This window comes from Hyperolius riggenbachi, chromosome 3, assembly GCF_040937935.1.
Source record: "Hyperolius riggenbachi isolate aHypRig1 chromosome 3, aHypRig1.pri, whole genome shotgun sequence".
In the NCBI taxonomy this organism is placed as follows: Eukaryota; Metazoa; Chordata; class Amphibia; order Anura; family Hyperoliidae; genus Hyperolius; species Hyperolius riggenbachi.
Window position 1 is genome coordinate 208,402,667 of NC_090648.1, and position 18,638 is coordinate 208,421,304.

An 18,638-nucleotide genomic window follows, 5' to 3' on the forward strand; every position below is an offset into this window, starting at 1 on the left:
TAAATAAAAAAAAAACATAAATAGTTACCTTAGGGACTGAATTTTTTAAAATATTTATGTCAAGAGGGTATAACACTGTTACTTTATAAAGTACGGGCTTGTAATTAGGGATGGATGCAAAACTGAAAAAAATGCACCTTTATTTCCAAATAAAATATTGGCGCCAAACATTGTGATAGGGATATAATTTAAACGGTTTTATAACCAGGACAAATGGGCAAATACATTTCATGGGTTTTAATTACAGTAGCATGCATTATTTAAAAACTATAATGGCCGAAAACTGAAAAATAATAAATTTTTCCCACATTTTTTCCTATTTTCCCATTAAAACACATTTAGAATAAAATAATTATTAGCATAATGTCCCACCTAAAGAAAGCCTAATTGGTGGCAAAAAAACAAGATATAGTTCATTTCATTGTGATAAGTAATAATAAAGTTATAGACGAATGAATGGAAGGAGCACTGAAAGGTGAAAATTGCTCTGGTGGGGCTGGCGCGCTAGAGAGATGGCCGCTTTCTAGCTTCGCTCAGCGTGGCCGACTGCTATAGCTAACTGCCCCAGCTTACTGAGTAACAACCCTCACCCCTTTCTGCCCTCTACGACACCCCAAGATACCGGAGCAACGATGGGCCGTACCTCAGAGAGATCCAGGGAGGGATCGCCCCACTCTCAGCCGCCCTCTTCACGGCGCCACAAAGGCCCAAAAAGCATGGTGTCCTCGGCTTCCTCCTCACACTCGGATGTGACAATAGCCTCCAAACCTCGCACCAGAGCCAGGAGATCGGCTCCCATTACCATCCAAAAGCGCAGATTAATGAAGACCTACACAACAGCACTACGGGCTCAAAACATCAAGTACAAGTGGGGTTTCTCGTTTAAACTAATCTTTCTGCTGTCGGGAAAATCACATACCGTCTCTTCACCTGACGAGGCGCAGGAGCTGTTTGAGCGCCTTCATCTAATCCTACCATCGGATACTACCGCGCACGCTGCTGGCACCTCACCCCGGCGCCCACCGGCCTCACAGAATACTTGGCAGCGCGACTCTCCTTCCAGGAAATCGTCTCAATCTGCCCCAGCTGTTCGGAATGCTTCCCCCACTTGAGGATGTGCCGTCCTTGCTTCTCTACCCACCTTGTGCGGACTTTCCTCGTTTGGGAATACCCTGCAGCTAGCATGAGCTGCATTCAAGATTTTCAAGCCTCCGCACATTAGGTCGCCTGTAGGCTCACAGTTATGCCCTGTTGGTGTTTTGCCCAGGCCTATGGATCTGTTTGGATCACCTTTTCCGCCTCTGCACTTCCGTGCTTCGCGGACAGACTTTGCAATCTGAACATGGATCCTATGATGGATGTTTTTCTTTTTTTTTTTTTTTTCCCCTTTCCCTTCTGCCATCTGCCATACGGTTGGGTAAGACTCTATATTCTTTTTGTACATTTCTGGCACAGTTTGTCACCGCTCCTCCCTGGGCTCTGATATGACCCCACAATGGCTGCTAGTCGGCCTTGGAATTTTCCAGAGGACTGACTTTAAGTTAACATTGTTATACTCTTCAGTTTTTATATTTTATCTTAAGTGCTCTGATCTGTTTTTCAGAACTTTATTGCTACCTGCTTTATCTGAACATTTTCCAGATAACAGCGCAACTGAACACTTTTCAAAAAAGTGCCTAGTCTCCGTTCATTTGCTTAGTAAAATGTATAATATTTTCACCCCTCCTCCCCCCCCCCCCCTTTCCCATACCCACCCCTTCCCCACCGACTGTTTCTACAGTTGAGCCACCCCCCCCCCCTGCATCCCTCCTCCTCTCCCCCTCCCCCCCTCCTTCCCTAACCCACTCAACCTACGGATTCATATGATACCTCTGCCGAACTTTTCTGAGGTATGCTATTGACAGGTAGCTTTATAAGGCACTTAATCCTAAATTTTATCATCTGTTATGATCTAGTATTTTTTGCCAGTTGTTATATATTATTAAGCTAATGTTTGCAGCTAATTATCAATGTTAATATTAATGTCTGCAGCAAGTCTCCCCGTACCCCCTTCCCTCGTTTTCCCTACCCTTTCCCCCCCCCCTCTTTCCCACCCAGTTCCCTAGGTGCCCACCTGGTTGCCTCAGGAGATCACCCCCCGTCACCTTCCTGACTTCCCCCTCCCAGGCCCCCCTACCTACCTCCCCCCCCCTCCCCTCAATCCCATCCTACCCCTCCACCACCCCCTCCCCCCCCCCTTCCCTGCTGCTTAAGAATCGTTGCTCTTGAGACTTGATTTGTAGTTTACCTGTGATTGTCTTTTATCAGACCAGGTCTGATCACTATCAAACGATCCCCTCCATAGACACTAATCGGTATATTTATTCTTTAGCCCCTAACACACTGCGTATTATACGGCCCTTCCTACTACGGGAAACTACGGAATGTCCAGGTTCTGTCCTCCTAGCCCTGGCAAATACCCCCCACCAGAGGGCACTATCCCCCTACATAACATATTTCTTCTTTGCCCACAAGATCCAGCTGAATGTACCTGGTACCTTGCATACCAAATTAGACCTGCTCCTAACAATAACTTTTGACGCACCACATTGTATGTTTAACCCTCGCTCACTGCATCAACCTGACGCAATAGATCATCCCCCCTCCTTCACCCTACCACCCCCCCCCCCCCCCCCCGTACAGAGCCTAATATCCCTTGGTGTCTATGGACAGATGACGGCTGTTATCCTGATCTTTCCCCCATAAAAGCTGTATTATGCCCCACACTCCTATCTATAATATAGTATGAGTTTACGCTTCACCTTTAATAATATACCCTGAGCTGATTTCTCTGCTGGCTAGACGTTCTTACCTTTTAAGAATTTGGAAGTCTCAGGTTCCCTTTTTCCGCCTACCTTCCGTTTGTTGCTTGTCAAAATTTTGACACCCCTTCTCCCAACCCCCGTTCATATCCCTTTCCCCCCTCCCTTCTCATGACAAATTTGCTTCTTCATTGCTGGGACCTTAACTTAAGATGGTCCAATACCCTTAAGCCAGCAGAGCAGTCGGCCAACACATACCCCCTAATGACCCGGCCGGAGTCACCACCTAGGAGGGACTCTTCCTTTTCCGAGGTCCTCTTGCTCTTGACCCCTGCGTGGTCAAGCTTTTATTTCAGCCCAGTTCCCGGATTACCACGGAACTGTGTGCGTGTTTCTCTTTTACTCTCTTTCACCCTCACTCCTTCCTCTTCTTTCTCTCTGCTGCTCCTCCTTTCTCTCCAGAGTCTCCACCTTGCAGCTCTTTATACCGCATCAAGCTTTGAAATCAACCCTCCATGATTTCCCCCTTTTTAAAATCTTTTCTCATAATGTCCAGGGATTCGGTTCTCCACATAAACGTTCTAAAGCGTTTACCTATTATAAAGCTTAAAATAGTACACTTCAGCGCGAATTCACTTGTGTCCACCACCGAAAGCACCATAAAAATAATACGCTTACCAGATTATCACAGACCTTAACTACAGGGTCTGCAATATGGCTTTATGAGGTCAGCAGCAGGTGTCTTCGCAGCCGGCCTCCTCTCCAGACAAGCCGAACAATCTAATCCTCAATTGCAGTATTTCACCAAAATTGAGGCATGCAAACAGACAAACGCACATCTAAGCGTATCTACAGCGATTTTAATAACTCATTAAAAAGACATAAAGGTTTTTAAAATGTCACTCACATCTGGGCCCTTATGACAGGGACCCACAAGGAAAAACAGCACTTAAAACATAGGACGCCGTCCAGCCACACGTCCGCCTCGTCCGACCGGTTTCACTGTCAAAGTTTCATCAGGGAATGTGATAATCTGGTAAGCGTATTATTTTTATGGTGCTTTCGGTGGTGGACACAAGTGAATTCGCGCTGAAGTGTACTATTTTATGTTGATTGAGGACGTTTTGCTGAGACGTTGGACTTTGGCTGCGATATATGTAGTGTTCCACATGTTAAGATTTGCTTGGCTGCGCTGATATTGTATTTTGATTATACTATTATAAAGCTTGCCAAGCAGATGTTGTATGCTTACAAGAGACTAGACTAGACCAACCCACCTGCCCTAAATACCTGAATCGTCACTATCCCACAGCCTTTTTCGCCTGTGCCCGCACGAAAGTACGTGGAGTTTTAATTGCCTTTAAGAGGAACTTCCCATTTAATTACACAAAGCATATAGCTGACCCCACTGGCAGATACCTTATCTTACTCGGTACGATATATGACAGAGAGGTCACTTTTGCTACATATTACGCTCCCAATGCACATCAATCCAATTTCTACTCCCACTTTCTGCAAGTCCTTTCCCAGCATGGTTTAGGTCAAATCATAATCACAGGCGATACCAATGCTACTCTTAACCCTAAGACAGACAGACAAAGACCTCATAGCTCTAACTCCACTGCAGAACTTAAAGATCCACACAGAGCTAAAATTAAAGAACTTCTAGACCACTATGGCTATGTAGACATCTGGCGGGAACTCAACCCCTCTACCAAAGACTTCACCTTTTACTCCAATGCCCACGACAGCTTCAGTAGGATCGACCATATCTTTGTGCAGCAGACCTGCCTCCACCTAGTACCAGCAGCTAAAATACATACAACCCCCTGGTCAGATCATTCCCCGGTTTCCATCTGCTGTTCCGCTACGCTTCCAATCAATCGATCATTTAAATGGCGTTTAAATGACTCTCTGCTCTCCAGAGCAGATATTATCGACCAATTGAAGGAGAAGGTCGAGGAATACTTTACCGATAATGCGGGCTCTGTATCCTCACCTTTCACCCTCTGGGAGGCTCACAAAGCTACTATATGCGGAATATTAATAGGAATCGCTAGCAGCCTTAAAAAACGCCGCAACCAAAAAATAGAGGAACTTACTGCAAAACTGGACCGAGCGGAACAAGAATGGAAACAAACACCCACACGTATCAATAAGATTATCAAAGATCGCATCGGCACAGAATTAGACTTACTGCTAACGGATAAGGTGGAACAACAGCTTAGATGGCGAAGACAATTTTATTATTACAACGCCAATAAGCCATTGTCTTTACTAGCCAAATGTCTTAAAAATAAGCCCCCCCACCTAACCATGCTCAAAATCCGCAACTCCTCGGGACAGGTCACCGCTAACCCTCGTAAGATTGTTGACTCCTTCGAGAAATTCCTGTCGGACCTATACGCTAATACCCCCAATGTCTCTGATACAGCCATCCGTGACTTTTTAGACCAGACCACACTCCCAAAATTGAGCCAAGACTCCATTACTAGTTTGAGCGCCCCTATATCGGCAGCTGAAGTTCACTTAGCTATCAAAACATTGAAGCCCAACAAGACTCCTGGCCCGGACGGGTTCTCAGCCCTTTATTATAAAAAACTGTCAGATTCATTGGCCCCAGAACTAGCGAAGTGCTACAATGAAATCCGGGAAGGTAGATCCCCCCCTAGATCCATGCTAATGGCCTACATTTCCATGGTTCCTAAGGTAGAACAGGAACACCATGCAGTCCATCAATTTCGCCCTATTTCCCTTATTAACATAGATTTCAAAATATTAGGCAAGATCCTAGCGCTGAGACTGAATAAAATCCTCCCATCCCTAATCCACAGAGACCAGATTGGCTTCGTTCCGGGCAGACAGGCCGAAGACGGCACTAGAAGGGCTATCATTCTAACCCACTACCTTCAAACAAACAAAATCCCTGGGGTGGCCTTATCCTTAGACATATTTAAGGCCTTCGATACTCTCTCGTGGTCCTATTTGAAACTCGCCCTCCAGAAATGGGGCTTAGATGCTAACTTTTTGAACTGGATCCAAGGAATGTACGCCGGCCCTACAGCCTCGGTAAGATTTTTTGGCCACTCCTCTCAAACCTTCGATATCAACCGGGGGACCAGACAAGGTTGCCCGTTATCCCCCTTACTCTTTATCCTTGCCCTGGAGCCTTTTGCTTGCTATCTACGCGGCAAAACGGCTATCCAAGGAATAGAATACGCTGGCCTATCTCATAAACTTCTTATGTTCGCAGATGATACTCTACTCACGTTAACGCAACCCCACACGTCCATCCCAGAGGCCCTCCAAGCTTTTACTTACTTTGCCCAGGTCTCAGGCCTGCAAATAAACATAGAGAAATCTAAAGCTATGGGAATATCCCTATCCCCCACAGATCTTGACCAGCTGAGGAGCTCCTGCCCCCTTCAATGGGTTCAATCCCTGCCCTACCTGGGGATCACCCTTACCCCCCACTATGCCTCACTTTTCTCTGCCAACTACCCTCCACTATTGAAAACACTCTCTGCTCTGACCGATAGGTGGTCTCATTCCCCCCTATCATGGCTGGGCAAGATCAATGCAATCAAAATGTCCTACCTGCCAAAGCTTCTCTATTTTTTCCGCACTTTCCCGATCCAAGTGCCAAGCCACTACCTACGTATCTTCCAAAAGAAAATCATGGACTTTGTGTGGGGTCGCAAAGGTCCCAGAGTCTGCAGGGCGACTCTCTTTGCCCATAAATTAGATGGAGGCTTGGGGGTTCCTAAGCTTTCCTCTTACTACCAGGCAGCAACCATAGCCCAACTCACCCGCCTATTCCAGACACATGATACTCCTCTCTGGGTATTCATAGAGATACCCTGGTGTGACCCCCTACTACCCAGCACCTTACTATGCCTCCCTCCAAAAATGAGACCACCCTCATTAAGCCCCCCTCTGGCTCACGGTCTTAGAGTGTGGGACTCAGTCCGTTATTCGGCTAACCTTCAGTCTCCTTTCCTTCCCCTGCTGCCACTGATCAACAACCCTTTATTCCCTCCGGGCCTAGACGACCCTATGGCATTCTCCTGGTGGAGCACAAACGGTCTTACTAATGTCACACACCTTCTCACTCCCAGAGGTTTTCTTTCCTGGCCTGGTCTACAGGAAAGATTTTGTGCTCCCCCCAGGGAATTCTTTCGATATTTGCAATTGGGACATTGGATCAAACCTCTCATTCGAGATAAAGACCCCCCTTATACTGCTACACCTTACGAAAACATTTGTATGCACAGTCCCAACACTAAAGGCCTGATCTCTAGATTATATGGCTTTTTGACACGCTCGTCCTCCCCGACAACACACCCCATACGCCTCAAGATGGGAAACAGACCTGGCTAGTCCTAAAGACAGAGAAGACTGGCTGGACATCTGGAGCAGAGTCTCCAGCTGTTCCAGCAACCTACATATAGTCGAATCTGCCTATAAGGTAATGACACGATGGTACCTCGTCCCAACCCGCATAGCCAAAGTATTCCCCTCCGCCAATCCCTTTTGCTTTCGAGGCTGCAGACTGCCCGGCGACATGCTTCACATCTGGTGGACTTGTCCACGGCTCAACCGCTTCTGGTGCCAAATATATAAATTACTTTCCTCTCTCTTTCATCAGCCAATCCATAGAGATCCTTGGCAAGCTTTATTACACGCAAAGATTAGCTCTTTAACCTCTACACAGAATAAACTAGCCTCTGTCATACTCTCAGCAGCTACTATGACAATAGTCCGGAACTGGAGAAAACCCTCAGTCACCATTAACGAAGTGAAATCTAGAATAAACTCAATAATGGTAAATGAGCGTCTCTGTAACGAAAAATCTGCAACGCCGGATGGATTGCGGAAATATGGTCGCATCCAGTCCGGCAAGCGGACCTTCCAACGCGGGATGCGGAAATTCGTCCGCATCCGCTGCGATACCCTGTGTCAGCACTCAGACCTTAGACTAGATCCCAGGTGTTGAAACCAAGGACTTCACACCTAGACTAGGAGATTATTATTGTCATTGATTCTCTGTGTATGATTCTGTGCCTGTCTTGACTTCTCTTCTGCTTCCTGATTCTGTACTCTGCCAGCCCGTACCGTTAACGACTATTGGCTTGGTTCCTGACTATTCTCTCGTCTCACGTCTCTGTACTGTTGCCGCCTGTACTGTTGCCGAACCTCTTTCTGTCTGACCTTGCTCCCTTCAGTGGAACGTCTCCCACTGTTGGGTTATTATCTGAGGCTTGCCTCCCTGAGACGCCGGCCCTAGCAGACCGTTACTGCCAGAGGCTGAGATTCCTCCACTGCCACTTTGGGGGATCTCACACACGGGGTTCCCATTCAGAGGTAACCACACCTCTGAGGAATTGCCGTGTGGTGGATATTTCCACAACTTTGTGAATATTTACTGCTTTGTTTATTTCCATGTTGATCGTGTGTCCACTGCTTTACATCTACCCGCATTATTAGCAATTCCGCAGATTGCTATATAATCGGGTCTATCCTTGTATTATTGGCGATACTGCGGATCCCCAATAATCAAGGTTCGGGGTGTGACACTGGTCTGAGTAGATCATTTCAGGCACTTACCGTGTTAGTGAGCCTTCCGCTGATTTACCATCAGGAAGATACTGACTATTTCACTCTAACATATCTGCATTAGTGGTGATTCTGTATATCACCACTTAATCAGATATTTGTGTCTCTTGCTGATACCAATCGTTACAGAAACACAGACCATAAGAAGTAAGATGGAGGGGGTGATAAACCAGCTTCAGACTGTAAGGGCAGAGTTAGAACAGCTGAAGATTACTGTAACTGCACAGCAGGCTCAGATTACTCAGTTAAATGAGACTGTCCAAAGGTTGCAATCACCACTTAACGTTCTACCTCCCCCGGCTCTTAGCGAGCCTAAAATGAACATTCCTGAGAAATTTTCAGGCACAAGGTCAGATTTCCAGAATTTCCGTCACAGAGTGCTGTCTTACTTTGAGATGAAACCTGTGTCCTCGGGAACCGAGGCTCAAAAGGTCACTCTTATCAAGACTCTATTGCATGCAGATTCCCAGACGTGGGCTTATGGCTTACCTGATGAGCATCCTGCTCTGTCTTCTGTCCAGGAGTTTTTTAAGGCCATGGCGGTCATCTACGATGATCCAGATAGTGCCGCCACGGCCGAACGTAAGCTCAAAAACCTTAGACAAGGACGCAGTACTGCTGAGGAGTATGCGTCAGAGTTTAGGAAGTGGGCTGTGTCCTCTAGATGGGAGTGATATGCACTCTTGGATAGATACCTAGATGGGTTGTCAGAAGCAGTAACTGACGTGATGGTTAGTCATCCGGAACCCAAAGATCTAGATGAGGCTATTACGCTGTCTATTAAAATAGATAGGCGTCTGAGGTACAACAAGAAGGGCAGGTACCCCATGTACTCTAGGACTTCTGGGGCCAGTAGCTCGGCAGCAGTTGAGACTGAGGAGCCGATGCAGTTAGGCCACGGGCGCCTCACGGAGGCGGAAAGGTCAAGAAGACGCAGAGAGGGTCTTTGCATGTACTGCGGGGAAAAGGGCCACATTGCACAAAACTGTGGTAGGAAGTCGGGAAACTCCTCGGCTTAGGTGTGGTAGGGGGTACCACCCTAAGCGGAATTGTTTTACCTCCAAAACAAGAAACATTTTTATTGCCCTGTTCCCTAAATTGGGAAGAGCAGAACTTTCCTACCACAGCATTTGTAGATTCCGGGTCAACAGCTAACTTTTTAGATTTAAGCTTTGCTTTAAGTTTAAATATCCCTGTACTTCCGGTAGGAAAACATTTATATGTTACAGCGATTGATGACACTCCTTTGCAAGGAAAGTCCCCACTGTGTCAGACACCTCCCCTCTCGCTGCAAGTGGGAGCTCTGCACAGGGAGGTCATACAGTTTTTCGTTTTAAAGATGTCTACCTCTACGGTGATACTAGGGTTGCCCTGGTTACGATTACATTCTCCTCAGTTTGAATGGGCAGTTGACTACTTGGTCGCCTTATTGTACACAACATTGTTTACAGAATGTAGTTTTGTGTTCTACTAAGATTCAAGTGGAAAGAGTACCTCCACAATATCAGGAATATGCTGATGTCTTTTGTCCTAGGGCAGCAGATCAATTACCCCCCCATAGACCTTTTGATTGCCCAATAGATTTGAAACCAGGAACCATGCCACCCAGGGGCCACCTATACAACCTCTCGTCCCCGGAAAAATTGGCCATGGACGAGTACATTCAGGAAAATTTGCAGAAGGGTTTCATCCGCCCTTCAACATCTCCTGCAGGAGCGGGATTCTTTTTCGTTCAGAAAAAAGATGGTGGTTTGCGCCCCTGGATTGACTACAGGGGTCTAAATAAGATCACGATTAAGAATCGGTATCCACTACCGCTAATCGACGATTTATTTACACAGGTTCCCGGGGCTTCTGTTTTCACTAAGTTGGATCTAAGGGGGGCCTACAATTTGATCCGTATCAGGGAGGAAGATGAATGGAAGACGGCATTCAACACTCCCAAGGGGCATTACGAATACTTGGTGATGCCCTTTGGGTTGTGTAACGCTCCTGCAGTTTTTCAGGAGTTCGTCAACGAGATTTTTAGGGAGGTACTGGGTCGCTTTGTAATCGTCTACTTAGATGATATCTTGATATTTTCTAAAAATATCACGGAACACCGCCAACATGTAAAGTATGTGTTACAAAGACTCAGGGAGAATCAATTGTTTGCGAAATTAGAGAAATGTGTTTTCGAGGTAAAGGAGATTGCCTTTCTTGGTTACATTATCTCTACATCAGGGTTGTCCATGGATCCCAAGAAGGTCTCTGCTGTAAGGGATTGGCCACAACCATCTGGGCTTAAAGCACTACAGAGATTCTTGGGATTCGCAAATTATTATAGAAAATTTATCAAGGGGTTCTCTTCGGTGGTGTCTCCGCTTACTAATTTGACAAAAAAAGGGGCTGATGCCACTCATTGGTCAGAAGAAGCAGTTGTGGCATTTTCCTCTCTGAAAGAGGCATTCTGTTCTGCTCCCATATTACGTCATGTAGATGTTGCTTACCCATTTATAGTGGAGGTGGATGCCTCGGAGGTTGGAGTAGGAGCAGTATTGTCTCAACGTTCAGGACTTCAGGGCAAGCTTCATCCCTGTGCTTTTTTTTCCAGAAAATTCTCCCCTGCCCAGAGAAATTATGATGTTGGAAACAGGGAATTATTAGCCATCAAGCTTGCTTTTGAGGAGTGGCGCCACTGGTTAGAGGGGGCGGAGCATGTAATTACTGTGTACACGGATCATAAAAATTTACAGTACATTGAAAAAGCTAAAAGACTCACCCCCAGACAGGCTAGATGGGCTCTCTTTTTCTGCCGTTTTAATTTTATAATTACATTCACACCAGGGAGTAAGAACGTTAAAGCGGACGCCCTTTCTCGTTGTTTTGAACCTGAAACTGCTCCATCTCCTTCCTCAGAAAGTATTCTGTCGAAAGAGATCATCCTGGCAGCCACTGAGATAGTTGAAGACCTTCCTAGCCTCTTAAGTCCTTTTCAATTAGAAGTCCCAGAAGGGAAACCAAGAGGGGTTCTTTATGTCCCTTGTACTTTACGTCCCAAAGTGCTGCAGTTGTTTCATGGACACAAGAATGCTGGACACCCTGGCATTACCCGAACCCAAGAATTGTTGTGTAGATCTGTCTGGTGGCCATCTCTACAACAAGATTGCAAGGAATTTGTTAAGACCTGTACCGTCTGTGCCAGGAGCAAACCCTCCCGACTGGCTCCAGTTGGAACTTTGCAGTCTCTGCCCTCCCCTCAGGAGCCATGGACACATATTTCCATGGACTTTGTGGGAGAACTTCCAGATTCCAATGGAAAGACTGTCATATGGGTGGTCACAGACAGATTCAGTAAGATGGCCCACTTTGTGCCTTTGAGTGGTTTCCCTACTGCTCAAAAACTAGCAGATCTTTTCATTCAAAATATCTTTAAATTACACGGCATTCCAGAGAATGTTGTCTCAGACAGAGGGGTCCAGTTTGTCTCTAGGTTCTGGCGGGCCTTCTGTAAGGGGATGGGTATGTCGTTGTCCTTTTCATCAGGTTACCATCCACAGACCAACGGCCAGACAGAGAGGACCAATCAATCTTTGGAACAGTTCCTGAGATGTTATGTGGCGGACGCCCAACACCAGTGGGCGGAGTTTCTACCATTTGCTGAGTTCGCACATAACAATCTCAGGAATGAGTCCTCTGGTTATGCGCCTTTTCAAATTGTCAATGGGAAATCTCCCAAATTTTCTCCTTTGCCAGTGTCGACCTCTCCATTCCCTGTCCTGGAGGAGTGGCAGGAATCTTTCAAGAGGATTTGGGCTAATGTCGGAGAAAATTTAAAAAAGGCTTTCATCATACAGAAGAGGCAGGCAGATAAGAGACGGTCTGCGGAGTGGGAGTTTAAACCAGGAGACAAGGTTTGGGTATCAACTCGTCATATAGCTCTGAGGCAGCCATCCGCGAAACTGGGGCCCAGGTATATTGGACCATATCCAATTTCCGAAAGGGTTAATCATGTTACTTACAGAGTCAGGTTACCGCATTCTCTAAAGGTGGGGAAAGCCTTTCATGTGTCACTCCTGAAACCAGCTGTTCAGGTGGACTCCATCCCGCCTCACCCTGTCATGGTTGATGGTGAGCCTGAATGGGAGGTTGAGGAGATCTTGGACTCCAGACGAGTTCAGGGTTCAGTGCAGTATTTGGTGCATTGGAGAGGGTACGGTCTAGAGGAAAGATCCTGGGTCAAAACAGGTGATTTACATGCTGATAAACTTAGGAGACGGTTCCATGAGCTCCATCCTGACAGGCCAGGTGGGACGTGTCCGGAGTCCACGCCTAGAGGGAGGGGTACTGTAACGAAAAATCTGCAACGCCGGATGGATTGCGGAAATATGGTCGCATTCAGTCCGGCAAGCGGACCTTCCAACGCGGGATGCGGAAATTCGTCCGCATCCGCTGCGATACCCTGTGTCAGCACTCAGACCTTAGACTAGATCCCAGGTGTTGAAACCAAGGACTTCACACCTAGACTAGGAGATTATTATTGTCATTGATTCTCTGTGTATGATTCTGTGCCTGTCTTGACTTCTCTTCTGCTTCCTGATTCTGTACTCTGCCAGCCCGTACCGTTAACGACTATTGGCTTGGTTCCTGACTATTCTCTCGTCTCACGTCTCTGTACTGTTGCCGCCTGTACTGTTGCCGAACCTCTTTCTGTCTGACCTTGCTCCCTTCAGTGGAACGTCTCCCACTGTTGGGTTATTATCTGAGGCTTGCCTCCCTGAGACGCCGGCCCTAGCAGACCGTTACTGCCAGAGGCTGAGATTCCTCCACTGCCACTTTGGGGGATCTCACACACGGGGTTCCCATTCAGAGGTAACCACACCTCTGAGGAATTGCCGTGTGGTGGATATTTCCACAACTTTGTGAATATTTACTGCTTTGTTTATTTCCATGTTGATCGTGTGTCCACTGCTTTACATCTACCCGCATTATTAGCAATTCCGCAGATCGCTATATAATCGGGTCTATCCTTGTATTATTGGCGATACTGCGGATCCCCAATAATCAAGGTTCGGGGTGTGACACTGGTCTGAGTAGATCATTTCAGGCACTTACCGTGTTAGTGAGCCTTCCGCTGATTTACCATCAGGAAGATACTGACTATTTCACTCTAACATATCTGCATTAGTGGTGATTCTGTATATCACCACTTAATCAGATATTTGTGCCTCTTGCTGACACCAATCGTTACAGTCTCATTAGCATCCTTAGGGACACCCAAAAGAAATTTGAAAAAATTTGGGATCCCTGGATCCGTTTAGAGCATCCAAGTCTGGAGATAACTTCCATTACAAGACTGTAAGGTGGACCCCTGCCTCTGTCCCCTCTTCTTTTCCCCTTTCCCCCCTCCCTAGCTTCTCTCTTTGCTACTTTTCTCTTCTTTTTCTTTCTGTTTCCTTCTTCTCCAACTCTTTCCCGCGGACGCTTATGACCACAATCCTTCCTGCCCCGCATGTCCATCGCTGGATGGAGGGCGGCCAGGAAGGTATCCATACAACTTTGCCCTGATGAGGCTCCCTCCTTCCCTAACCCCCGATTCCTTATCAGCAAGCCCCAGATAGCTGGACTTAGTCCTCTGTGGGCTCACAACAACTTTCTACCTGACAGTAGTATATGCACTTCAAACTACTTTAATGTTTGCTATATTAAACTGCTGGTTATCTTGCCTGTCCCTTCTTATTAGGTCCAGCTACAAGATAATGATATTTGTACAAGCTGTCCCTACTTCCTTCCCATGTTATATGTATCTTTATGTACAATTTGAGTTGTTAAAAATTTTAAAAAATTTCAATAAAAACTTTGAAACGAAAATTGCTCTGGTGTTCAAGGGGTAAAACCCCTCAGTGGTGAAGTGGTTAAAGAGAAACCATGACCAAGAATTGAACTTCATCCCAATCAGTAGCTGATACCCCCTTTTCATGAGAAATCTTTTCCTTTTCACAAACCGACCATCAGGGCACACTGTATGGCTGATAATGTGGTGAAACCCCTCTCACAAAGAAATTCTGAGTACGAGGCAATTACCTGTCTGTGAACCTTGCTGCATTGTGGGAAATAGCGGTTTACAGCTGTTTCCAACTGCTAAAAAAGCATGCAGCAGCTACATCACCTGCCAACAGTAAAAATGTCACCATGTAATAAATGTCAGAATGTAAATCAGGGATTTAAAATATTTTACAATGGGCAAACACTGACCAAATCATTTATACATAATTATTGTAAAAATGAAGCACTTTTTATTACATTATTTTCAATGGAGTTCCTCTTTAAGAAATGTTTACTTTTACCTGAAAATAAACAGTAACACTATCCAGCTCCAGTCATATAATCATGCCTCAACCCATTTGACGTCTTTAACCTCCCTGGTAGAATAATTGATATATCGCTTTCATACTGTGAATGATTAAAAACAAAAACTGGAAAATCTTAGAAGAGAATGCATAAGTGTGACTCAGAGAACTGGGACCTTAGGTTCATTTCCAGCTGAGATAACATCTGTATGGACTTTGAAAAGCCTATGTGATCTCGATTAGAATATGTACAGAGTATATGTGTTTTATCACACAGTTATATCCCAAAATTCATGCTGACAGATTAATGAGGTTACGGACATGTATGGATTCAAATTCAGAGTTCCAGTTCACACACAAGACTGCCTGACATGTGTTTCATGGCCAAAAGCCACTTCCTCAGAGAAGCACATCGTATACAAACATCCGATAGGCCAGAGTCAAATGTCACCGCAATCTGGAGTTCAGGAGAACAAAGCTCTCAGCAACGTTTCCATGTGTACATGGATACATCGCTGAGAGCTATTTTCTTTGCTACTAATGTTCTAGTACTACACATACAATTTTTGTTTTGCTTCAGTGTCTCTTTAAACATTAAGACATTTATAGCATAATAATAATAATAATAATAATAAAGAATATGAAATGCCACATTCAGCAATGTACAAGATGACAATGAATACAAAATAAGAAAAAACATAGTAGGAAACATTTACTGGACACATACGTGGTGTCAGCTGTTTCAGCAGGTGTACATGTAATTCTCTCTTTGGGCCCGATCTAATTAATTTTTTCTCCTGAGTTTTCTCCTAAGTGATGTTTTCACATCTTATCAATATAATGCTTTTTAACCACGTGCCGACCGCGCACTCATAACGCGCGTCGGCAAAGTGGCAGCTGCAGGACCAGCGACGCACATCTGCGTCGCCAGCTGCAGGCTAATTAATCAGGAAGCAGCCGCTCGCGCGAGCGACTGCTTCCTGTCAATTCACGGCGGGGGGCTCCGTGAATAGCCTGTGGGCCACCGATCGCGGCTCACAGGCTAAATGTAAACACAAGCGGAAATAATCCGCTTTGTTTACATTTGTACAACACTGCTAACAGTAGCAGCGTTGTACCAGATCAGCGATCCCCGGCCAATCAGCGGCCGGGGATCGCTGTCCCATGACAGGCAGGAGCCTGTTAGAGGCTGCACAGGACAGATCCGTTCCTGTGCAGCCTCTGATCTCCGAGGGGAAGGGAGGGAGGAGAGGGAGAGGGGGAATCCTGCGGTGGAGGGGGCTTTGAGGTGCTCCCCCCCCGCCAGCCTCATGCAGGCAGGAGCGATCAGACCCCCCCAGCACATCATCCGCCTAGTGGGGAAAAAAGGGGGGCGATCTGGTCGCTCTGCCTGGTGTTTGATCTGTGCTGGGGGCTGCAGAGCCCACCCAGCACAGATCAGCGAAAACAGCGCTGGTCCTTAAGGGAGGGTAAAGGCTGGGTCATCAAGTGGTTAAGCCGCCAGCAGGCAAACAAAAATATTCTGAATAATTTTGATGGTGCTTTTTGGTACTTTTTGTAAAAAATTGCATAGTGCTGAAAAGTTATTTTAAACAGAAGACGAAAAATGATCCCCAGACGAAAACTTAGGGGATAAGCTGAATTGGATCAGGCCTTTTTGTGCTTTATGTTATGAAATTATTCATAATAAGAATCAAGCTACAATTAATGCTCAGTTTTGAAAATGCTTGTTTTACATCCTTATTTCTGAGGCTGTAGATGATGGGATTCAACACTGGTATGATCACTGTATAGAACATGGATACCGCCCAGTCCTGCTCCACAGAATAAACAGACATTGGACGTAAGTAAGTGAAAAACACTGGACAATAAAATAAGGCCACACAGGTCAAATGGGAGGCACAAGTAGAGAGAGACTTCCCTCTGCCTCTAGAAGTGCCAACTCTACATATTACTCTTACAATACAGGTGTATGATATCATTATGCACAGGAAAGAGCCTACTTCTACAGAACCAGCAATGACAAAGAGAAACACTTCATTGAGAAAGGTGTCTTTGCATGCAAGTTTTAAGACAGGATTGAGATCGCAGAAGAAGTGGTTGATAACATTTGACTTGCAGAATGGTAAAGTAAAGGCAGAATAGGTATGTATTAATGAATTAAGACACCCCACGGCATACACTGAGAAAACCAGCTGCAAACAAGCCTTTTTATTAATAAGATTTGCATAATTCAGTGGTTTGCATATGGCTACATATCGATCATAGGCCATCACAGCCAATAGCATAGCTTCAGAGCCTGCAAGTTCTATAAAGATGAACATCTGTACAGCACAACAGGTAATAGAGATTGTCTTGTTTACAGAGACCATGCTGGCCATAGCATTAGGGGTGATAGTGGATGAATAAATTATATCCACAAATGATAAATTTAAAAGGAAAAAATACATTGGTGTTTGTAGGGCTGGGGATGTTGTAATTAACAGAATAATCACAAAGTTTCCAAGTAAAGTCAACAGATATACTGATAAGGCTGCCATGAAGAGAGGTATCTGGAAGTTGGGATAAGAAGAGAGGCCAGACAGGATAAAGTCTGTAACAAGTGTATTATTCCTCAGCTTCATCCTTTTCTGTAGTGTGCAGAAAATGATCGCATATAATAACTCTTGTAATTGTAAAGGCGGAAGGACCACTGTTGTAAAAGAAAAAAAAATCCAATCCAAATGAAAACTGTATCTTATTGCATATACTTTCACATAACTAATGAGTTTCTTAAAACAAATAAAATACCCCCAAAACAGGGGATTGTGCAGTAAATCTTCAGCCTTTCTCCTTCAAAATTTTAAGAGATAGGAGGACTTTCTTCCAACAAGTTGTATCCTTTGATTTATTTATAATTTTTTTCAAATGATTACGTGTCTGTGCGTGTGTCTGTGCGTGTGTGTGATTTATTGCAACAACTGGGATTGGGCAAGCACCAGTTAGAAACCAAAACAGTGTGCAGGAAAGATCTAAGCCTATTAGTACAAACAGGAAAGGAAAAGATAGATCTGAACACAACCGCACCACTCATGAATATGCAAAAAAGGGTCCATCTTTATTCCATACAAATATCCATAAGAACAATTAAAACCAATTAAAAAAACAACAAGTAACGGGTAGTGTCACTGACAAAATAATATAAATAAAATGATGTCAATATAGATAAATAAACCATCCATAGTAGGTAGCTCAAAAACACAATAGGTAGCTCAAAGGCATAAATAAAATGGTCCCATTCAGGAACTGAACGAACCACAATAGCATTGCTCAATGTGCCAAAATATATATGATCAAACACTTGATAAAATAGTCTCCTCAAGCAAGATGCAATAATGTGACGGTGTAAAGGATAATGCTCCTTGTAATGACATTCAGCATGAAGCAAAATAGTGGTATAAGTGGGTAAAAAGAAAGTGTGGAAGTGTGCACGTGTGAGTGAACAACGTGTTGAAATAGACTGAGCAAGGATCCAGGATAGTACCCAGAAGACATAAGAAGGGGTGCTGTAGAGTGCTGTATAACAGCATGAGCATGGAGTTAAGTAGAAGAGTGTGAGAAGCAGGATTGGAAACCTGCAGTATGACAGAGGAGAGGAGAAACGGGTGAGCAAGGAGCAGTGGAGCTTACTGAACAGTGGGGAAAGGAGAGGGGACTACCTGACGCTGTTGCGATTTGCCACTATCTTCCGGGTGTGTATCGGCGAATCGCGATGCTCAATCGTTCAGCAAAAATAAATATGACTAGCTGATTATTTTGATTGGTTAAATTCCAAATTACTTTAATTCATAAAAAATATAATATTGGTATTAAACCAAAATCATTAGCATCTCTAGTACTAATTTCTTGCTTC

The 18,638-nt window shown here is 45.0% G+C and overlaps 1 protein-coding gene across 1 annotated transcript; it reads right to left on the reverse strand.

The window, feature by feature from the left end:
• Nucleotides 1-16,410: 16,410 nt before the first annotated feature.
• LOC137562265 (olfactory receptor 5AR1-like) lies at nucleotides 16,411-17,370 on the reverse strand. The gene has a single exon (XM_068273597.1). It carries the CDS (start codon nucleotides 17,368-17,370, stop codon nucleotides 16,411-16,413), a length of 960 nt encoding a protein of 319 aa, XP_068129698.1.
• Nucleotides 17,371-18,638: the final 1,268 nt, after the last annotated feature.

What these genes read in the sequence shown, in the direction of transcription:
- LOC137562265 (XM_068273597.1), bottom strand. Translation starts at nt 17,370, where the DNA reads ATGAAGCTGAGGAATAATACACTTGTTACAGACTTTATCCTGTCTGGC.